Source organism: Gopherus evgoodei, chromosome 21, assembly GCF_007399415.2.
Source record: "Gopherus evgoodei ecotype Sinaloan lineage chromosome 21, rGopEvg1_v1.p, whole genome shotgun sequence".
Classification (NCBI taxonomy): domain Eukaryota; kingdom Metazoa; phylum Chordata; order Testudines; family Testudinidae; genus Gopherus; species Gopherus evgoodei.
In genome coordinates, this window is record NC_044342.1 from 2,385,442 (window position 1) to 2,409,302 (window position 23,861).

The following is a 23,861-nucleotide window of genomic DNA, read 5'->3' on the forward strand; positions in this document are numbered from 1 at the left end:
AGAATGATTGGTTTCCTGTTGCAGAAATTCCAAAGTCTGGAAATTTGGGGGACTTCTGTGAAAAGACTGTATTTTCTAATGAAGAAAAAAAGACAATAGCAAACTTACTGTGTTGGTTTTTGGATAGATTTTCCCAACTTTCAAAGCATTTGATCCTGCAGTGCTAGAAATTAATGACCACTGTTGATATATCTCTCTCAGAAACCCATCATTGCATTATCCAGCACTGATTTTCATATTCTGTCACTGGATTTCTGAGTTACTGAGTCTCCCTGCAGTTCCAAGTAGACAGGGATCCATGCCACAGATGAGCGCTTCCTGCTCCACTCCTGGGGCAGGCTTGGCTGAGAGATGAAGAATTAAATAGGATCAGGGACTGAAAGTCCCTCCCAGCTGTACAGCTTGACATGGCTACAGCCCAGGAAGTCCCTGCTCTGGGGCTAAATAGTCGAATGATGTCTCCAGAGTTGTGAGCCCAGCAATGATCTCACCTCTGAACAAACCACCCTGACAATATACTCTAACTGACCCCACATAGGGAGAACTCAACCCAGCCTGGATCTTACACAATGGCAACATCTCTGGAAGGACCCTTGGCCAAAAACAAGGCAAGGTTGAAGCCCAAAGAGTGTCCCAAGATATTTGCCAAATCAAATATATATTTATAGCACAGACAGTTGACCTACAATAGCTTAGAGCACCAGAAGCTCCGCTGGCCTGGAATAGTCTCTTCTTTTATTCATGCCACATAATTACTTTTGGGGGCACAGAGTTTTTTTGCTCCTGCATTGGATCAGCAGCTCTTGGAATGCAGCCGCCAGAGGAACTCACAGCCTAGGCTGCCCTGGCTGCTTGAAATTGATCACTAAGAGGTAGCCAGAGACAAACTCTAATAAAGAACGATCATTTCCTGAGCTGGTATAAATTAATACAGTTCCACTGATTTCAGAGCAGCTAGGGCTAATTATGCCGAATGATGGCCTGGCCCTTTGATTTCAATTGTGCTATGGCTGATTTATATCAGCTGAGGATTTGGCCTGTCAGAGTTTAGTTTGTTTAGTTGGGATCAGGGGTGTCTTTTGAAAGACCATTTTGTGTGTGGAGGGGGTGGTAGGGTGAGGTTGGAGACTGAAATTCCAACAGTTTCTCCTGAGGACCACCACCCTCTCCTCTCCTTCTATGGCATGTCTATGGCTCATCATCAATCCTGGAGGTGGCCACAGAATGGGAGCTGTTGGATGGTCCTCAGTGTGCCATGTCCCTGTGTAGGTGATGGAGCTACATCACAGAGATGGCCAACAGGAGATGCACCACACATGTCCAGGAATGGGCTAAACAGCCTATAGCCCTGGGTAGAGAGGAGTCTGATTACAACTCTGTTCTGGTTCTAAGTCATGTGCTTGGACCATGCTCCAGATAAACCTTCCATAAATTAAGGCCCAAGCTGAACAACAACCAGCCACCACTGCCGCTCCTGACCTGGGGCAGGAAACTGAGGATCTCACTGGAGGTTCCTTGAGTCAGTGTCTACCAGGGCTGGTGACCTGTTGGAGAATCGAACTCAAGCATTTTGGAAGCAGCTTCTTAGAAATTTCTGCTCCACCTGGGGTGGGGGGGCATTGTTCAGCAAACCCCCCTGCAGGGCACAGAGCTCTGCCTAACATGGCTTGTGTTGTGCCCCTAGAGTCCTGCTGACAAAGACGATGTGATTGGGGACACAGTGTCCTGCACTGAGGACCCAGAGCCCTTTCTCTGCCTGTTGCAGGGATCTGAAATAGTTTTTTAACTCCTACTGTTGCTCCATCTTGGAGAAGCTGTGCTTGTTCAGAGCTGAATTTGGGGTATCAGGGCCAGATCCAGCAGCCGTTGATCATGGTTCTGGCAACAGTCATTGGCAGTGGTGTCTGAACAATGGCTGCAGGAATGGCCTAGGGAATCGGCTTAGGGACTGCTGCTCAGGGTCTGGCCAGCCATGCAACTGTCCCAGACTGGGTACCCCAGGGCTTCCAGTCTCTTGGGACCCCTGGATCCCCAGGTTTCCCCTCTCAGCATTGATTCCAAGCAGCCAGTTGGCCTGGGAATATGGAAGCCTTTGGGTTCCTGGCCCAGGACAGTCTGCATGGCAAGGTTAGCTCAGAGCTGTGGACACTGGGATTTCAGGATCCCAGCTCCATGGCATGGAATCTGGAAGCCCTCAGAGCCCTGTCTTGAGCCAGGGTTCTTGGGAATTCCAGGCTGCAGAGTGGAGAGCTGAAGCTACCATTCAAGCCAGGGACCCCCAGCTGTGATCTCTGATCCAGAGATAAAGAGTAGAACAATTTCAAGGAGTAGGGAGAGTCCTGGAGGATATGCATAGAAATACTCCACAGCTTCCTCTTAAACAAACAAACAACCCTTTCCCACCATAGCACGAATGACACAGCATAGATTTATTTATTTAAGTTACAATAATAAAAAGATGTCTACCTAAGGGTCTTGGTTCCCTAACACATCATTAATAACACAGTAATAACCCAGCTCTATTCATATAATTATTTCAATAGGAACTCAACCATGCAGACACTTGTCACACCTTTATCATTGTAGAAAGAAAATTTGCAGCTCTTGTAGAAAACCCCATCAAAGAAGTGAAGTAGAGGCACCCCCAATAGGTAGCAAAACTTTGACAATACTGTCTCAATGAACACTTACCATCTTCCCAATCAGTCCCACCTTAAAAACAATGGAACAATGAAAGAAATAAACCCACCTACTGATTAGGTAAAAAAAATATAAACTAAAAGTCAGAAACAGAAGCAAAAAAACAGTTATTGCACTGATACTGCAATCCAATTTTGTACCCCAAAAAGAAGAGTCAGGGACTCCATGAAGTCCACTAAGGACTTTGATATGGCTACTGGTATTATACAGAAGGTGCTCAGATAGCATGATGATGGGTGGCAGTATTCAATACTGTGACAGATAAACAGACAGACAGACAAATAGATGCTGATATTATTCATACTGGTATAAATTTATGGTAGCTCCACTGACTTGAGTGGTTTTTTCATTTTCTCCATGCAAATTCCCCTTTGTGTATAAAGAGATGGCAAATCATATGCTCATGGAGACAAAAATGTCATCAGTTGATTTATTTGTAAAGAAACACATATAGGTGGTGGAACTAAGGGTGTGAGGGGTGCTGCAGTACCCCCTGGCTTGAAGTAGTTTCTATTATATGCAGGGTTTATAAAGCTTGATTCAATGGCTCTCAGCACCCCCATGATAAAAATTGTTCCAGCACCCCTGGAAGCACAGAAGGAAATTAAAATCAAAGGAGAAAGATGAACATTTTGTTGATCATGAATAACCTCTGCCCAATCAATTTCCTCAGGGCAGCTTTGATCTCCTTGTTCCTCATGCTGTAGATGATCGGATTCATCATTGGAGGCACCACGGAATAGAAAACATCCACCACGAGATCCAGACCTGATGCTGAGCTGGAGTTGGGTTTCAGATAGGCAAAGATGCCAGAGAAAATAAACAAAGAGACAACTGTAACGTGAGGAAGGCAGGTGGAGAAAGCCTTATGCCGGCCGTGCTCACAGGGAATTCTCAGCACAGTTTTGAAGATCTGAACATATGACACAATTATTAAAACAAAGCAGTTTAAGACTAAGCATGCACTAAAGGCAATAACACCACTTTCATTGACATCTGAGTCAGAGCAGGCAAGCTTGAGTGGCTGGGGGATGTCACAGAAGAACTGATCCACTCTGTTACCTTCACAGAAGGATATTACAAACGAGTTCCCAGTGTGCAGGGCAGAGTAAAGAATACCACTGATCCAGACACTGGCTGCCATTTGGACACAAGCTCTCCTGTTCATCACTCTCTCAAAGTGCAGTGGTTGGCAAATGGCGACATATCGATCATACGCCATGACAGTCAGGATGCCGAGATCAGCTGAACCAAGGAACATGAAGAGAAAGACTTGGGCGACACATCCAGAATAAAAAATCACCCTGGTGTTCATGAGGGAATTGGACATGTGTTTTGGAGGGTGACAGAGGTGGAGCCAAGGTCTAGGATGACCAGATTCACCAGGAAGAAGTACAAGGGAGTGTGAAGATGTTGGTCGAAGGCTATGGCTGTGATGGTGAGAAGTTTCCCCATCAGGCCTGCCAGGTAAATCATTAGAAACACCACAAAATGCAAAATTTGCAGCTCCCTAACATCAGAAAACGCCAGCAGAAGGAACTCGGTCACAGTGGTTCGGTTGAACATTTTCTTCCTCAGCACATTGTGTGATGGCTGTGGAGAGAAGGAGAAGGGCAATAGTCAAGTTAGAGCAACAGAGGGAATTACCCTTATTTCCTTCCGAGTAATACGTCATGATCTGAATGTCAAAGGTGCACAGCACTTGTCACTTCAGTTGACTAGGAGCAGTGAGTGCTCCTCACCTCCTACAATCAGAGCACTGGTGAGACAAGGAGGGTGATGTAATATCTGTTATTGTACCAACTTCTGTGGGTGAGAGAGACAAACTTTAGAGCCACACAGACTACCTCACCCACCTTGGCTCTCTAATAACCTGCGACTAACACAGCTACAACTGCTGCATGCAATCAGACCATAACCCAGGTGTGTTATCCCACTAGTGTCAATTGGTGTAATGCCCTTACAGGCCATGGGGCTGCATCACTTTCCACCATCTGAGGATGTGGCCCAAGGCGTCACTTGATCAAATGCATTAAAGACTGGAATAAATTACAACCCAAACCCTCAGATCGAGCAAATATGGCCCCTCAAATCTGTAAAACACCAGAGGAAAACTTGGGCACAAAACTAAAGTACTAGAACTCCAAGACAGCCCAGTTCCCACATTCTAGTGGAACAGGACAGACTCGCTGAGCATCCTAAATGCCAGAGGTAACGTGGGCATCAGCTGACTACGAAGCCTCAGAGTCCATCCAGGTTTCCACTGAAGTGGTGAGACTGAGCTGCTGCCTGTGCTGTCCCCATCTACCCCTCAATGTTTAACACAGAGCTGGTGAAGTCTGCCTAGGTGTGTTGGGAAACTCGCTCCCAGCTGTGCTGTAGATGTGCTCTCCATGTCCTTGGGCAGGGTCCAGGTAGACAGGCTACGACTACCTGATTCAAACTGGACTCCGAGTTTCAAGGTTCTAGCATGTCTATTAGGTACAGCTCATATTCCCTGGGTGTCAGCTCTGCTCTTTATTTAGTTCTGCCATCCTGCAGTTATGTCTTTGAAACAGAAATAAAAATGGATGTAACAGAATGACAGAGTTTGAAATTATGGTATCATTGGACAATATTAGTACTTCCCACCCTGGTCAATAATGTTCTGCTTTAACTCTTTTTAAAGAAAATTTGGGTTTTCAGTTAAAGAAATTTTTATGCAAGTTCTCATCTATCTATCTATCTATCTATCTATCTATCTATCTATCTATCTATCTATCCAAAAACAGATTTTTTTTAATTTGTGGAGGATTTTGATTGGAATTTTTCAGTTTTCAGCAGAAACCCCAACATTTAGGGATTTTCTGGATTTCTATGAAAAGTCAAAATTTTCTAATAAAATAAATAAATCTGATTGGCTCTATTTGTTTGATTGAATTGATAGTAAACATCGTAAAGAGTTTCAATTGCAGTTCACATTTATGTTCTTAAATTTGCCCTATGCATTAATAGTCTAACATATTTAGTTGCAATAGAAAACTTACTGTGCTGGTCTTTGAACAATTTTTTTCCTTAATTGTGATTCATTTGATCCTCCAGTACTAGAAACTATTGGCCACTATGTATCTATATATTTCCATGCACAACAGTCTATCACCTTCTCTCTCTCATGGAGCCATCACTTCATTATCCAGCAGCAATTTCCATGTTCTGTCACTGGTTCTCCTGAGTTGCTGGGTCTTTCTGTAGTTCCTGGCAGTCAGGGACCCACTCCACAAATGAGCGCTCCCTGCTCCCCTCCTTGCACAGGTTTGGCTGAGACGTGATGGACTAAATGGGATCAGAGCTGAAAGTGCCTCCCAACTCTAGATCTGATACCAGCTTGTGCAGCGTCCAGAGGTGGCTACATCCCTGTATGTCCTTGCTCTGGGGCTAAATAGCTGAATCTGGTCTCCAGGGCTGTACGCCCACCTCTGATGTGACCTCTGAACAAGTCACCCTGACAACCTGCCCTAACCGAACCTATCTCCGCAGAGTGGGAATATGACCTGCCCTTGATCATGTACAATGGCAGCATCCCCAGAAGGACTCTTGGCTAAAAACAAGGCAGGTTTGGCTAAGGTATTTGACAAATCAAATACATATATATATCAGAGACATATGACCTACAATAGCTAAGAGCCTAGTGGCACCAGAGCCCCAGCTGGCCTTGGACAGCCTATTCCTTCATTAACTCCGCATGATTACCACCAGAGGAGAAGAGAATTTTTTTTCTTCCACCCCATCAGCAGCTCTTGGGATGCAGCTACCAAAAGAACCCACAGGTCAGGCTGCCCTGGGTGTTTGAAGTTGGTTACTAAGAGGTATCGAGAGGCAAAGACTAAAAACTTAGGATCAGGTCCTGAGTTGGTGTAAATTGATATAGTGCCATTGATTTCAGGGTAGCTAGGGCTATTTATGCAATTGATGACCTGGCCCTTTGATTTCAATCAAGGTTTGGTCAAGGTCTGGGGGAGGGATAGCTCAGTGGTTTGAGCATTGGCTTGCTAAACTCAGGCTTGTGAATTTAATCCTTAGGGGGACCACTTAGGGATCTGGGGCAAAATCAGTACTTGATCCTGCTAGTGAAGGCAGGGGGCTGGACTTGATGGCCTTTCAGGGTCCCTTCCAGTTCTATGAGATAGGTATATCTCCATATTTACACCAGCTGAGGTTCTGACCTGTTAGAGTTTGCTTCATTTATTTGGAATTGGGGGGACTTTTTGAAAGCCCTTTATGTGTGTGGAGGTGGATAGGACAGTGATGGAGAAGGAAGCTCCAGCAGTTTCCCCTGAAGACCAGCACCCTCTCCTTCTATGGCCTTCCTCCTAAAATAAAATTGCCACCCAGGCTTCACAAATTTAGTAACTACCTGCCACTAAGTCCAAAACTCCTTTTGTGGTGGGTGGGGACTTGTGATTAATTTACTCTTAGTTATGTTAACCGAAGGGTGAGTTCACAGGTATCCATCTCAGCATGTTCTGTGATTCGTCCAGTCCTTAGTACCTCTCAGTTTAACAGTGCAAGACAGCAGAAGGAAACGTTTTTTTGAGGGGAAGGGTAGGAGAAACACAGGATACCTGCAGAGAAATGACCCCAGATTTAGATCACTAAAGCTACCCCATGCCTGCCAGTGGCTCACCAAACTTTAGAGCAAAGCATATTTTAGAACACCTACAAGAGTCAAGCTTTAAAGAATATAAACTGCTGGGAAAGGAAACTTTCTAGTCATTTTCCTGCACTGGCGCATGCATACTAAAAATGGACATTTTCTAAAATACCTTTCTCAATTTGGCCTCCCCAAAGATTTTTATGGAGGCTATGAATTACCTTTTGTAAAAGTCAACAGATCAAGAGCATTTTGAACTGCATCACATCAATTATTTGACCTCTAGTTCTGCACAAAAAAAACCCCAAAACGAAAAACCAAAACCAAAAATACCCCCCCCCAAAAAAACACCTAGAAACCTTTTTCATAGCTTATGTCTCAGCAACTCCTAGCTTAAAGGACCCCAAATGTGGGTCATATGAAAATGTAAATTTCAGCCATAATGTCCCCCAAAATGGGTTTTCAATTTTTCTGACCACACACACACACACACACACACACACACACACACACACACACACACACACACACACACACACACTGGAGGAGGGGAAAGATAGCTGAGACTTTACCTGGAAATGTAATCAAAACCCCAATTTTCCTTTTAAAAACAGCTTAATCAGAACCTTTCTGATCACCCCTAATTGGAAGCTTGGCTTTCCACAAGACTGGGGATCACTAATATTGTCTAATAATATAATTTCAAGCCCATTCATGCTATTACATCCATTTTAATTTCAGTTTTCCAGGGAAGCTGCAGGATGGCAAAACTGCAAAGCACCAAAGCTGAGAGCCCACAGAATTTGTTCTATATATGTTGGCACCTTTACAGTCAGGGACAGATTTGAACCAAGCAGAAAATTTCTGTCTGTATCCTGCCCAAGAACAAATAAGGGGTTAACAGAACTAGAACTGAGCTTTTTAGTCTAGCACTGTATCCTGTGTAGAGCACTGCTGTTAGCTGAGCACAAATGCTGAAGATGGTGCATATACATAATCAGACACAGCCCATCCCCCAAAGGGCTCACAGCCCTCCTAGACAAGGCAGAGAAATGGGATGAAGAGAGGGAAAACAGAGGCATGGAGAGGGGAAGTGACTGGCCCAAGGTCACACAACAGCTCAGTGGCAGAGCCAAGAATAGAACCCAAGTGTCCTGGGGGCGACTGACCCACTCAGCACAGAGAGAAACAATACAACACGGCAGTAGCGGAGGGATGGTAACAGCCCATTATTGCAGTGATAGCGAAGTGCAGCGGAAGGTGCCATAAATCAGTGCACAGCCGAGTAGCAGGCCAACAACATGACATTGGGTGGAATCATCACAGACAAGCTGCCACTTCGAATGTTGGCCTTGCCCACGTCCTGTTTCAATGGGAAGAGGGAATCAGGCTGTACCAGTGGTTTAAAATTTCAATTTCCTGGCCAAGTTATGAGCTTGCTGTTTACCATAAGAACATACAACTGGACATGACCTGAGTCATCAAATCTAATCCCTTGATATCACTGGCAACTCTATCATACAAACCTGGCAATACAGTTATCAAACTCCATCTTAAAACTACGTAGGCTGTTTGGGCCATTACTCTTCTGGACCCTCCCTCCTCTGATATGTGCAAATCTTCTTCTCATCTCCAGACTGAATTTACCCACGGACAGTTTCTCCCCATTTGTTCTTCTACCAACATTGTCATTTAGCTTCAATAGCCCTTCTCCTTCAGTGGTGTTTGTCCCTCTGAAGCATTTATGGAGAGCGACCATATCTTGCCTCAGCCTGTGTTTTGCTAGGCTAAAGAAACTTAACTCTTTTAGTGTCCTCTCACAAAATAGGCTCTCTATCATTGCAATAGAACAACTATTGTTCCTAAGAGTGTTGGGTTGGGGTTGCAATTTGTTCCATATTTATACTGCATATTATCAAACATATTTTGAAGCAGATTGGCAGAGGGTGGAAATAGATGCCACTCTATTGACTTTCAGGGAGTGTTGACACTTAAGATAGGCCAAGAAAGACTTTAAGGCTTGCAAGAATCCTATGATGCTTTACAGTTAAGAGGAAGCTAACTTTAGAGAGTGGAATTTTTCCAAGCTGTAGCCCTTAGCATATTTTCAGAACTTTTATAGAGATATCTTAGCAATGTTCTAACTACAAGATGTGAAATGAATCAACATGTCTCTTAGAAGGGCATACTTAATGACTCACCAACAGATGTTGAGAGAGTTGGAAAGTTCCAATGGAGCAGGGAACCTTGGAAATAGCCTAAGATAAGAAGTGTGTTCCAAAATGAGAAAATAGATAAGGACCAGAATGACACACAATGAAGGTAACAAGGGTATAACTGCCCTGAAAAATAAGGAGGTAGTAGAGCCCATCTGCAGAGAACTATGGAGAAGTTCTTCCCCAGTTCTTGGTAACTATATGCCTCCCTCTGTGTGTGCCCCAGACATGCCCTGGCAGCTATAATACACCTATGTCTGGTCGGAGCGTGAGAAGATCTGAGTGATGTAGCTATGACAAGCTATGGCCAGGTGTACACATAGTAAGGTCGATGGAAGAATACTTCAATCTAGCTGCCATTGCTCAGCTAGGTGATTTTCCTATTAACCCCCCATCCCTCACTATTGGTTGTGTCTACTCTACAGGGTTATTCTGGCACATTTATGGAACCTTAGCTCTGCTGCTACAGTTCCGAAAGTGCCAACATGGACTCTGAGACTGAACTGTCAGAGCTAGTGCCAAACTTGTTTCTCTCCGTAGACGAGCTGTGTGTAGCTGGCTTTGAGCTTTGCTGGAATTAAAGGACTTATGATATGGGATTTTTCTGTGTCTATTTCAGAAGGGCTTGTGAGAGTCACTCTCTGGAGCCCTATACAGCTCAGAAGCAGAAGTCCAGAGGCAAAGATTAATTGATTCTGTTGGAGGATTTTCTTTCACTCCTTCCCCTGGTTCTTATCATGCAGATAGCAAGCAGAAGACCAATGTTTATTAGAGTCAGTTTCAAGCAAGCATGTCCATAGCTCTAACACCGCAGAGCCTTTGTCCCCATGTTCCTGGTCCCCTCCTTTTTAGCAGGCCCAAATATGCCTGCAGTGCATGCCATCAGTCCCACTTCGTACAATTTATGGTCATATTTCATTTTGGAGGGTCTTGAGTATGGGGTCTACAGTACCACCTCTTTTGTATCCCATGGGAGAGGTAAGGAGTGAGGTTGCGCTTTGGTCAGGAACAGGCATTTCTTTGGCTTTTAGTGTTTCTTATGCCTCCTTCCAATGTTCCTCCTTGCCCCTCCTAATTGGTTTCTTGACCTTGGCTTAAGAGAGGAGCCAGGCAGCCTTCCAGAGTATGCTCATATATTACACTCCCACCATGCCCAGGATCACTTTAACTATTTGCCTTATCTTTTCTCATTGTACTGTAAGCCCCATCTGGTTGTGGGAAATACAACACACAGTGTCTTTGTTCTTTGTTCACACTTATTAGTAAGGATATAAAAGTATCAAAAGTCAAACAGGCAAACAAAATCCAAAATTCTATCTCGGACTAACAGGCCTACATGCTAACAGATTCATCAATTTCCATGCCAAAAAGGGACCATTGTGATCTTCTAGTCTGACTCCTGCATAGCACAAGTCTTAGGTTCTCCTGCAGTGTTTCCTGATTCCAGCCCAGCTTCTGTGTTTACAAAGTCATTTAGGCACCTAAGATGGAGACAGGCACTTAGTGTGCTTTATCAAAGCTCCTATGTGAGCTAGGTGGCTAAGTCCTGCTCACTTTCAATAGCAGTTAGGCACCTAGTCTGCTTAAGTGAATTGTAAATCCCACTAGGCACCTATTAGAACAGTTAGGTGCCTAAGTCCTTTTGCAATCCTGGCTTTATCTCTATCTTGTTAACTTCCAAGGCCTGGGGTTCTCCTGAATTTCAGAAATATTAAGCCTGTGATTTGCAAAAAGAACCTAATAAAACAAACCTTGGGTTTATATGGCCACTATGTCACCATCTGCAAATCCATGCACCATGAGACTGTAATTGTCTGTAGCTAGGAAAACATAGGCACTTACAGGGTTAGGCAGCAGCTGAGCAGAGGTTTTGAGGATGTAAATTTTTGACTGAGGTATCTAAATCCTTTTGTGGATCTGACCACTGCTCAGTGGGGTTCGGTTGGGACAGTTGGTCTAGAAATGAAAGCAACTGCTTCATCTCTTATCTCCCAAGCCAGCCTGTTCCTTCCTGCTCTGAGATGTCTGTAATAGTTACATGGAAATGGGATATGAACTGAGACATCATGTCCTTTCACAGGTCCAGTGGGGGCTAAGGCCAGGGATTGTCCTGCTTTCTAATGATTCCTTATTGGGGCACAATCTAGTCTCAGGCCTTGACACAGCATTAAGCTTCTGAATGGTGTTCAAGGGACATATCAGCCTGAGGACTCAGGTCCTTTAGCAACCAAAGCAATCAGAGTGAGAGGAGAATTTCCTAGGAAATCCCCATGAGGAGTGCAGAGCTGCGATTACCCCTACTGGGAATTAGCAGGGGAATTATTGAAAAACATCTTATCAGGATGGGCCAAAGTTATCCTAAGTTCATATCCATTCATTTTCATGGAAAGTCACCAGGAACGGGGTTGGCCCAGTAGAGGGACCTGCAGCATCTTGTGCAATTAGAGTGGGAACAAAGGGATGTGGGTGCTGCAGAGTCTGGAACAATACAGTGAATTCTTACTCCAGGTTGTGATCTGTGCCAGGGGTTCTCAGAGTGGCTTAAAAGAATCAGGTGCCCATTGACTGAACAATGTGTGTGACCCACCTAGATCCTGGAGACCCTTTCAAATATCCCAGCCTTCATTCAGAAAGATTTCTAAAAGCCTCTTGGTATTTTATTTTTCATTGCTCATCCTAAGCCTATATGGCCAGATGATTAGCCCAAGGGTCTAAAGTCTTAATGTTTTCAATAGAACATATAGAAGCCCTGGAAGCAGCTGTGCAGTCTTCCCTCACTCACCAGAAACATGCCTCTAGCCTCCGCAGGAGGGATCTTTCTCTAGATGTCAGAAGCAAGGGCTTGAACCTGGCTCTCCCTCCTTTCAGACAAGTGTCCTAAACATCAGGATGGAAAAAGTCTTGGACTTTTCCCCCAGTTTTTCTTGTTGGAACCATTCAACTTTGTCTAAATAATTAACTCCTCACTGGGACAAAGATAGTGACTCTGTAGCCAACAGTTGGGGGTCCTGTGAGAGTCCCTGTTTTCCCTAATTCAAAGCACCCCAAGCCGTGAACACTTGGGCTGTTGGCTCTGTTGGCTCTTTCTCCAGAAATTCCATCCTGCCAGAGGCAATGTGTAAGGGAGGTATGAGGGTTAAGTATCAGAGGGGTAGCCGTGTTAGTCTAGATCTGTAAAAGCAGCAAAGGGTCCTGTGGCACCTTATAGACTAACAGACGTTTTGGAGCATGAGCTTTCATGAGTGAATACCCACTTCATCAGATGCATGTGAGGGTTAAGTGCCACCCGAGATTGGCCTGCCAGGGGCAGGGAAGGAGAGGGGCTCTGTCCTTCTCTCCCTGTACCTCCCTCCGGAACATTTCGCTGCTCTCCCTGGTGAGATGAGTGTGTGTGTGTGTGTATGTGAAAGTGAGTGTCCCAACCAGGCTCTCATAGGCAGAAGCCTTCCCTCCTTCATCCTCCCACAATTAAAATGGGATGGGGAGAGCGCTGTGGCCACGGGCTGGATGCAGGGTGCAGGAGGGGTCATGGGACTGGGGAGACACATGGGGCAGTCACATGTTCTCCCCTTTAGCCTGGGGAGGCAGCTGCCTGGCAAGCGCCATCTACCAACTGCCCTGTGAGGTGGACTGCTGAGGATTTGTGAGCCTGGCAGCCAGGCAGTTGTGGAGCAGGTTGGCTGGCAGCTGGAGTGACAGGACCCCAGGGAGAGATGCACTGGCCAGCTAGATAGCCTGACTTCCTGTCTGGTGTTGTCAGTTGTTGGCTATGTCTGTGTTCTTGTGACAGATTTTCATTACTAATCTACCCGGGGCCCACAGTTGTTCAGGCTGGGGCTACAGGATCTTTTGGGGAGGAGATGACAAAGCACACACCAAGTGTCTAAATTTTTAAAGCTTTATTGACAAAATAATAAAATAACAGTGGAGAGTGCTGGAAATGCTTCCAAGCCACTTAGAGGAAGGAAGAAAACATTAATGCCCCAAGTCCTAGCCCACTTTCATATTTACATATGCCCAACCCAAAGCTGGCCAAGCCTGGGTGTAATGTAAGACGAAGAGCAGAAGTGGGGGGGGGGAGGTGGATGGAAGTGCTGTCCTGGGCCCAAGTCATCCAAGAATCTGCTGTGTTCTCTGATTTGCTTCAGCTCTCAGGAGGGTTTTTAAGTCCTGGGTTCTTTTGAGGTGCATCTCCTTCAGGAACCTTTGTTCTCCATGCTCTGTGTACCAGTTCAAATCAGCCTTCCGCAGCTTCCTCAGCTTTCCCCAAAATACATCAGCTTCAGGTCCATGAGACAGTTCTGTTTGTTCCTGATTGGCCTTTGCCATCGTGTTCCTTTCCCAGGCCCCTGCATTTCTTTCAACAACTCTCCTTCCCACGGCTAGTCCAGGGGGTGGGGGTGGGACTTCCCCCTTCTGTCTTGGCAGGTAGCAACTGGCCTTAGGATGGAGTCAGCTTCTTATATTCAGACTGAGCTTGCTAGCTGCAGTGTCAAGTTAACCCGTTTTCTGCTCTTCTTCTTTCTCCCCCCCAGGCCTCTCGGACTCTGCAAAGGAAACTTCCACTCTTCACTCACACACCTTTGTCCCTCCCCAAAATGCTTTGCGATGCTTGCAACAGTGTTAGCAATAAACAGTGCTGATCTACCTTCCCAGGGACTCCCTGAGGGAGGGGGCCATTGGGGTGTTTCCTTCACTCTGTGTGCTGCATTAGCTCTGGGCAAGTAGCCAGTACGGCAGGCTCTGATCGAACTGCCCTAGAAGACCACAGACTCAGTTCAGAGGCCAAGGCACTTGGCCAGGTTTATTGTCAACGAAGAACAATAATAGCACCCCATAGATTGTACAGGGATACTAAGACATGTATGCCCATTACAATGGGCCGCCTTCTCCCCTCTCAGCCAGACAAAGACACCACCTCTGTAACCCCTCTTCTATACATTGACACAAACAAGTGACATATTGCCCTTCTGACATATTTAGTTACCACCCTTTACCTTGTACCTGTTGGTTCGATCAAAACATCTCTATCCATCATCCTGTCATCGTGACCTTATCCTTAGGAGGGGTTGGTGTGGCCCTGTATCACCTTCAGGGAGTGTGTTTATACCATGCCTGGTATCGGGGTGTATTGATACTGTCCTTCTGGGGTGCGTGTACTGTGCAAAGCACTTTGGAGTGTTTCTGTTTTTGCAGCGCTAGCCCTATTCTTGCCAAGTTCAGGTACCAGACAGTGACTCTGCAAGCAATCCTCTGCTTTGTAACAAGGCCTGATTTTTGCTCAGAGCCTGACTCTTGCTAGCTTGGCTTTACATCAGCAGGGTATGACTTTTATTTAGGCTTTAGCCTGAAACATGGAGCCTGATATAAGGGCTTTCTCCTTCTCCTACACCTGGTTTCCATTGAATGCTTCGAGGAAATTGACACATTCCCATAAACAGCTTCACTTCTGTTGAAACTGCATGATCTGACCAACTAGACAGAGAGAATCATGAACAGAAAAATTGGCATCTATCTATCTATCTATCTATCTATCTATCTATCTATCTATCTATCTATCTATCTATATATCTATCTATCTATCTGTCTATTTTAGGGCTTTATAGTGCCACCCATCATCATGCTACCTAAGCACCTTGCACACAAAATCAATAGCTATAGTAAGGTCTCTAATGGACTTCATGGAACCTTTGGTTCTTCTCCTTTTGGGGTAAAAAAGCTCTGCCTAGGAAAGGAGAATTTGGAGTTTTATATTTGTCTATATTTGTTTCAGAGAGTCCCAGGAGACGGAACTTGGGTCACGGTGGTCTCAGCTACACCCTCTGTGTATGTATATATAATTATATACATGGTTGGACATTTGTATGTATATATAAATTATATGTATATACAATTATATACACGGTTAGACATTTGTATGTATATACAATTTGTATGTATATACAATTATATAAATTATATACATGGTTGGACATTTGTATGTATATACAATTATATAAATGGTTGACATTTTCCTTCTCAGTTCATTGTGTGCTGCCTCTGTGAAGGGAAGGACAAGGGTTAGGATTAGAGTGCTCCTGACCTCTGATAATCAGATCACTTGTCAGATGCATTATCAAGAGTGTTAATTGCCCTAGTTCTCTTACAGTCAATGGAGCGTTGTCCACTCCCACCATCTGAGGATCTGTTCCAAGATGGGGCTCAATGCAATACAGCATAAAAAAGGAATAAAATTACATCCCGAATTAATGACTCCTAGGAATGACAGTTGTCCTATTGCAGCAATGGGGAGCCTGTTTTACAAGAGGTGGCTAAAAGAGTTCAGCTTGTTTTGCCTGGAAACGTTGAGGCCTTCTGTGAATACAGCAAGGAGTAGACACCAGGGAAGGAGAAGAGCTATTGATACTACAAGACATTCTTTGGATTCTTTTCTTGAATCTTAAACTGACCTGCTGTGTGAGCTTGGGCCAGTCACTTCCCCTCCCTGTGACTCTGTTGCCCCTCCCTCCCTTTTTCTGCCTGGTCCACTAGGACTGGGAGCTCTGTGGGGGATAGTCTATGTCTTATCATGTGTATGTTCTCTGCACTCACTTACAGTATTTTGTACTCCACTGGTGGCAGTGCTGCACAGTGGCTATGAAGCTACACCAGGAGATCTGGTTTCTAGACCCATTACCCGTTGTATGTTCCCAGGCAGGGTCAAACTTTGGCTGCCTGGTTCAACTCTGACCTTGACTGTAAAAGCGTGTATAGAACATATTCTCTGGGCTCTTAGCTTTGCTGCTACTCAGCTTTGCCATTCTGCAACTTCTCTGTGAAATCAAAATGAAAATGGCTGCAATAAAATGAATGGTTTTGAAATTACGGCATCAGTGGACAATATTAGTGTTCCCCAACCGAACTTAATGCTATGTTTCCAATGTGGGGTGAGGCGGCCAGAAATTTTCTCTTTAAATTCATTTGAAAGCAAAATCGGGTTTTCAAGCCAACAATTTTTCCAAATAAGTCTCAGCTACCCACTCTGCATGTATGTATATACAATTACATCTACATCTATTTTTGCATATATATCCTATTTTTGCATATCTATGGATCTAGATATGTAAAGTAAAAATAGGATTTCTGTTTTTTCTAGATATGCAGAAAAAATAAAACTCTTTTTGGGGGTGCGGGTAGTGATTGTTGAAAATGTTCAGTTTTCAGCCATTTGTGGCTGAATAGGTTTGGTTCTTGGTTGCCAAAACCGCACAATTTAGGGATTTGGGGGACTTCTTGAAAAATCAATTGTTTTTCTGCTTAAAAAAAATCTCTCGTGTTCAGTATGTTTAAGAGGATTGATAGCAAAAGTCTTAAGAAGCCTCTCTTGTTATATATATATATATTCTAAAATTTGTTCTACATGTTAAAACTGTATCATATATAACTGAAAAAGCAGACTTACTGTGATAGTTTTTGTGGATTTTTTCCCAGCTTGTGATGGCTTTGATGCTCCAGAACTGAGGAATCATGGGTCATTATCTGTCAATAAATCGCTGTATTATCCGTCAATCAATCGCTGTATTATCCAGCGGCCATTTCCATGTCTATTTGTTGGATTTCCTGAGTTGATGGGTCTCTCTGCAGTTCCTAGCAGCCAGGGATCCACTCTACAGATGAGCGCTCTCTGCTCCCTTCCTTGGGCAGGCTTGGCTGGGATGTAAAGGACTATGGGCTTGTGTACATGAACATTTAATTTGCAGCAAGCTGGGATGTGAATCGACACTGCACTAGCCAGTGGGCTAACTGTCCATGTGACCCTGCTGATCTTGTCCTGATTCAAAGATCACTGGATCAAAGTGCTGTAACCAACTGTTACTGCATGTCAGCAGAGTGCGTAGGGACAGTTAGTCTGCAGCGGGTTACAGCAGGGTCATTTCACTCACCAGCTGACTGTGAACAAATTGTTCCTACAAAGAAGCCCTAAATGAAATCAGAGACTTAAACCTCTTCCCAGCTCCAGGGCTGGCTTTAGCCAGTGCAGGGCCCGATTCATGGGGCATGTACTCTCCGGGTTGCAGGGTTGTGGGGCTATGGGGTGTGGGGCTCTAGCCAGGGTAGCGGGGCCTTCAGGCTCTGGCCGATAGAGCGGAACCACTGGGTTGCTGGGCTCCAGCTGAAGGAGCGGGTATGCAAGGTTGAGGGGCTCTGGCCGGGGTAGCGAGGCTGCGGGGTTGTGGTGCTCGGCCGTGATAGCTGGACCATGGGAGTTGCTGCGCTCGGCCGGGGTAGTAGGCCGTGATTGGTTGCGAAGCTCCTGCCGGGAGAGTTGGGCTACGGGGTTGCGGTGCTCCAGATGGGGTAGCGGGACTGCGGGATTTGCAGAGCTGGGCAGAGGTAGCGGGGCCACGGGGTTGCAGGGCTCTGGCCGGGAGACCGGGGCTACCTTGGTGCATAGTTCCAGCCAGGAGAGCGGGGCTGCAGGTGTGAGGGGCTCTGGCCAGGGTAGCGGGGCTCCGGGGTTGAGGGACACTAGCCTGGGTAGCGGGACCTCCAGGCTCCATCTGGGAGAGTGGGACAGTAGGGTTGCTGAGCTCCGGCTGAAGGAGAAGGCCGGCTGGTTTGAGGGGCTCTGGCTGGGGCAGCGGGGCTCTAGCCGGGATAGCGAGGCCTCTGAGCTCCGGCTGGGTGAGCAGGGCCATGGGTTTGCGGGACTCAGGTCAGTGTAGTGGGACAGTGGGACCTGCCGTGCTGCCACCGGGGTGGCGGGACTGCGGGGTTGCGGTGGTCCGTCTGGGGGAGTGGAACCATGGGGTTGCAGGGCTCCGACCTGGAAAGCGGGACTACGAGGTTGCATTGCTCTGGCCAGGACAGCGGGGCTACAGGGTTGCGGGGTTCTAGCCTGGGTAGCGGGGCCTCCCAGCTCTGCCCGGGTAGTGGGGCTGCGGGGTTGTGGGGCTCCGGCTGATGGAGTGGAGATGCGGTGTTGCAGGGCTCCGGCAGGAGGAGCGGGGCAGTGGCATTGCGGATCTCCGGGCGGGAGAGTAGGGCTGCGGGGTTGCGGGGCTCTGGCCGGGAGAGCGGGTCTCCAGTGTTGTGGGGCTCTAGCCGAGGTAGTGGGGCCTCTGGGCTCCAGCTAGGATAACGGGACAGTGGGATTGCGGGTCTCCAGCCGAAGGAGTGGGGATGCGGAGATGCGAGGCTCCGCCGGGAAAGCAGGGTTGCGGGGCTCCAGCCGAGGTAGCTGGACCACGGGGCTGCGAGACTTCGGCAGGGAGAGCGGGGCTGCAGGGTTGCCTCCAGCCGGGAGAGCGGGGCCGCAGGGTTGCGGGGCTCTGGTCGGTGTAGCGGGGCTGCGGGACCTGACGCACTGCCACCAGGGTAGTGGGACCGCTGGGTTGCGGGGTTCTGGCGTGGAGAGCGGGGCTCCGGTACTGGGGGGCTCTAACCAGAGTAGTAGGGCCTCCAGGCTCCGGCTGGGAGAGTGGGGCAGTGGGATTGAGGAGCTCTGGCCAGGGTAGCAGGGTTGCAGGGCTCCAGCCTGGAGAGTAGGGCTGTGGGTTGAGGTGCTCTGGCTGGGGTAACGGTGCTGCGAGGTTGCGAGGCTCTGATGGGAGAGTGGGGCCATGGAGTTGCAGGGCTCTGGTCTGTGTAACGTGACTATATCAGGGTTCAGAAAAGAACCAGATAAGTTCATAGAGGATAGGTCCCTCAATGGCTATTAGCCAGGATGTTTTCCAGAGGCTGGGAATGGGCAGCAGGGGAAGCATCTCTTGTGATTACCTGTTCTGTTCATTCCCTCTGAAGCACCTGGCATTAGCCAGTGTCAGAAGACAGGATACTGAGCTAGATGGACTTGTGGTCTGACCTAGTATGGCAGTTCTTATGTTCTTACGCTGTTTTGGACATTGCTTTTAGTTGCCTCTTTGGCCAAAGGCTTACAGAAATGTGGCAGAAGATGCCATCTTGGCCAGCTAAGCCAGACTTTTAATAGACAGAAGGAAAAAGGAGAGGGAGAAAAAAGAAAAGGAAAAAGATAGGGAAGGAAAAGGGCACATGAGTGGAGGGGAACGGCAAAGTCTCCCATCTGGGGTAGTGGCTGAGCTTGAGCTGGAGTCAGTTGAATGGGCGATATCATCTGAATCCCTCTCTCTGGCCTGGTCTGATGAGAACATCTCTCATGATTAGGATGACAAAGGCCCAATAGTGTCACGGCGGACACTGGGATCCCAGCAGACAATGGAGGTGGCAGCCAAGATTGTGAAGCTCACTCCTTCCCCTTTTCTTGTCTTTCAGTCAGCCAGATTCCACATCTGTGTCCCCATTCCTCAATTTTCCCTCTGAAGTCTCTTTTTAAGGACCAGAAGATATAAAGAGATAAAGAGATCCCCTAATTATTGTGTCCATCATTTAGAACTAATTTCCGACACACCAATTGATTTCCAGTCCCACACTTACCCTGTGTACCAGGCATGCGATCTTAACACAGTCCTTGATTATATCTGGCGGCCTTTTTCTTCAGACTAGTCCAGTCTCTCTGTCTCCCTTTAGTACCTTTTCCCATCAACATTTGCTGCTATAGGTTATAATAACTGTTTATGAAGCTTTATCCACTTTCCTGCAGTTAGGCTCACGACTGGGATTGGCCTGCTTGGCCAATGAGTGCTGCCACACCTCTGTCTAGCAGCTGAGTGAGGGAACCCCCCAGGCAAGCACCGCCCAGAGCCTGCCTCACCCTGTCCCATGCCCCAACCCCTTGACCTCTCCCATACCCAAAATCTACTGCTGCCGGGAGGGGGGAGAGGCATGGAGCCAGGTAGGAAGCCCTGCCAACCCCCCTAGCACCAGTGGCAGCACGGCCTGTGTGCTGCTGCCCACCTCCCTCCCAGCACCTTGGCTGCCCTCCCCCAGCACCCACAGTGCACCCGTGCAGCTCCCTGTAAATTTTAGTCAGGGATATATAGTAAAAGTGATGGACAGGTCAAGGACCATGAATTTTTGTTTACTGCCCATGACCTGTCCATCACTTTTACTAAAAATACCCATGACTAAAACATAGCCTTATATATGAGGCATAGGTGGAGAAGGCTTCTGGGAGCCAGGATGCACACCAGGGAAATCAGATCCATCTTGAAGGCAACCGCCTGGGGAGCCAGGGAGTTGGCTGCCTACAGATCAAGACTAAATACCCCATTTCCATTATCCCCTCCATTTCCCTTCCATCATTTTTTTTCCTCCTGAAATTTTGACCATTGGTCCCAATCACCTGCATGTTACATAAGGGGAACTGGGGCATAGGGAGATTCAAATGACTTACTGAAGGTCACACACTGGTTTTGAGATTGTCTAAGAAAAGTCTAAATTTTACATAAGAAAAAATATTTCCAGGACTCTTTCTGAGCATCACTAGGAGTAAGATAAAATAGAAGAAATATATATTTGCTAACATATGGAGAGAAATATAAACTTTGATACACTCTGAATCTATCTATCTATCTATCTATCTATCTATCTATCTATCTATCTATCTATCTATCTATCTATCTATCTATCTATCTAATAAACCCAACCTCAGTTATTTATTTTTTCTTCCATTGCTATAGGATCTGGGTACCTTCTGTTATGCTTTTCTGATTTTTTTTTAGCAGATCAGCGGAAATATGTGGCCATATTCCACCCTTGCCTTTTCACTTTTCTCAGCGCTGCTTTTATCTCCTTATTCTTGAGGCTGTAGATAATAGGGTTAAATACCGGAGGTACAATAGCATAGAGCGCAGGCACCACCATGTCTTGAGTGGACGGTGCCCTAGAGTTTGGCTTCATATACATGAAGAATCCAGTGCCGACGAACAAGGAGACTATAATCAGGTGGGGCAGACATGTGGAAAAGGCTTTATTCCTGCCCTCTGCAGAGGGGATTCTCACTACGGTATTGAAAATGTGAATGTAGGACACAAAGATTAAGGTGAAGCAGATAAAGCCATAGCAGAGGGCTAAGACGATGTTGTGGACCTTGGTGGGCTGCGTGTCAGAGCAAGAGAGCTGCAGGAGGGGTGGGAGGTCACAGAAGAACTGGTGGACAAAGTTGGGCCCACACAGGGCCGGCTTTAGGAAGTGCGGGGCCCAATTTGAACACTTTCAGCAGGGCCCTGGCAGGGATGACTTAAAAAGAAAAAAGTGTAAAAAAAAGCCTTCCATTTCTTCCATGTATTATTTACTTTCCATAACTATATAAATAATAAAATTGTATATTATGTACATTGCATCATATACGCTGTTGATTGGTTATTAATGACTGCCGTTTCACATGTGTGGGTCCCCGCCACTCCCTGGGGGTGTGCACATGTGTGGGTCCCTGCTGCTTCCTGCCCCCTTCATTGAAGCAGATGTGCAGGTTACTGGCCTGGGAACTGCAGGGCAGCAGTGGACATGGGGCTGGTTCGAGGCAGAGCAGGGGCTGACTGGAGGTAGGGTCTGGCTGCAGGCAGGGCAAGGGGTGCGGGGCTGGCTGGAGACAGGGGAGTGTGGGGCGGGCTGGCTTCAGGCAGGGCGACAAGGGAGTGCATCAGGGATTGGCAGGGCTGGAGACAGGAGTATGGGACTGGCTGACTTCAGGCAGGGGGGTGCAACAAGGGTTGGCTGGAGACAGGACAGGGTGGGCAGTGCAGGGCTGGTGCAGGCAGGGGTGTGTGGCAGGAGTTGGCTGGAGACAGGGCAGGAGGTTTGGTAGGGGCTGGCTGTGGGCAGAGGGTACAGAACTGGCTGCAGGCAGCGGTGGGTGGGGCTGGTTTGGGCAAGGCAGGGGGTGCAGCAGAGGCAGCTGGAGCCCTGGCCCTTTAAAAAGCCCCCAAGCCCCCCGCTATCCCAGGGCTCGGGGGCTATGTAAAGGGCCCGGGGCTCCCCTGCTTCTACCTCGCCCCGGACCTTTTAAATAGCCATGGGGGCCCTGGGGAATGCATGGGGGTGGCGGGGCTCCGACGGCAATTTAAAGGACCAGGGTGGTAGAGGCAGCTGGAGCCCTGGCCCTTTAAATAGCCCCCAGAGCCCACTGCTACTCCAGGGCTCTGGGAGCTATTTAAAGGGCCTGGAGCTCCAGCCAGGGGCACGGGGTTTGTCGCGCTCTGGCCAGAGCTCCAGCCGGGGCCACGGGGCTTGTCGGGCTCCGGCCGGAGCTCTGGCCCAGGCCGTGGGGCTTGTTGTGCTCTGCCGGAGCTGCGGGGCTTGTCGCGCTCCGGCCAGAGCTCCAGCTGAGAAGCAGGGCTGTGGGGCAGCCACGCTCCCCCGGCGCTTTGGTCAGGGAAGAGGGGCCATGGAAGACCCCGGAGCAGACTGCAGCCAGGGTAAGTAAAAAAATTTAAATGGTGCCTAAAGCATGGGGCCCTCTTAGGCGCGGGGCCCGATTCCCAGGAATCGGGCGAATCGGCCTAAAGCCGACCCTGGGCCCACAGAAAGGTAAACTGAATGAGTTACCCACGTGCAACACTGAATAGAGTGCTCCACTAAGCCAGGACCCTGCAGCCATCTGGACACATGCTCTGGTGTTCATGACTGTCCTGTATCTCAGGGGGCTGAAGATGGCCAGGCAGCGGTCATATGCCATGACTGTCAGCAAGGCCAACTCTGCTGTCCCAAACATGATGAAGAAAAACAACTGCAGGAAGCAGCCGTGGAAAGAAATGGAGTGGCGCTGCATGATGGCATTCACCATGGATTTGAGGACGGTGGCGGAGATGTAGCAGAGGTCTAAGAATGACATGTTCTTGAGGAAGAAGTACATGGGGCTGTGGAGGTGATGGTCGAGGGTCACGAGGACAATGATGAGGAAATTCCCCATGAAGGAGGCTACGTAAGCAAACAGGAACACAAGAAAGTGCAAGATCTGCAGCTTGCGGATGTCAGAAAGTCCCAGGAGACAGAATTCAGTCACAGAGGTGTGGTTGGTCATAACCTATCTGGCAAGAATGAGAAAGACAAGGAAGAGACATCAGAAAAATGCAGTTAGAATGAAGAGAGCTAAAACAAACATCTTTTCCCAATTCATAAATTCTACAACACTTTGTATGTAGAGGAAGGTTGTGACACTGCTGTCTGTTATGTATAAGGAAGTTAAATAAAAAACATAAAATACTCTTGCTGGAAGGCAGCAATATAACACTACATTCATTTCTGAGAATAACACAGAAGAACCTAAAACAAGAGAGAGAGAAAGCAGGCTGCTTCCTAAGGAGAGAAACACAACCCACCCCATTTTACCCTAGTCTGGCTCTATGTAAACTGAATGCCGAAGCCACACACTTCCTTACAGATTTCCCTAGTCTGCTATTAATAGCAGGAAACCC

At 47.2% G+C, this 23,861-nt stretch overlaps 2 protein-coding genes across 2 annotated transcripts; both read right to left on the bottom strand.

The window, feature by feature from the left end:
• Positions 1-3,310: 3,310 nt before the first annotated feature.
• LOC115638411 (olfactory receptor 14C36-like) lies at positions 3,311-3,922 on the bottom strand. Its single transcript, XM_030539996.1, has one exon. It carries the CDS (start codon positions 3,920-3,922, stop codon positions 3,311-3,313), a length of 612 nt encoding a protein of 203 aa, XP_030395856.1.
• Positions 3,923-4,011: 89 nt separating this feature from the next.
• LOC115638412 (olfactory receptor 14I1-like) lies at positions 4,012-23,467 on the bottom strand. Its single transcript, XM_030539997.1, has 2 exons — positions 22,997-23,467; positions 4,012-4,293 (listed from the first exon to the last, which is right to left on the bottom strand). The coding sequence occupies exons 1-2, from the start codon at positions 23,465-23,467 to the stop codon at positions 4,012-4,014; spliced, it is 753 nt and encodes a 250-aa protein (XP_030395857.1).
• Positions 23,468-23,861: the final 394 nt, after the last annotated feature.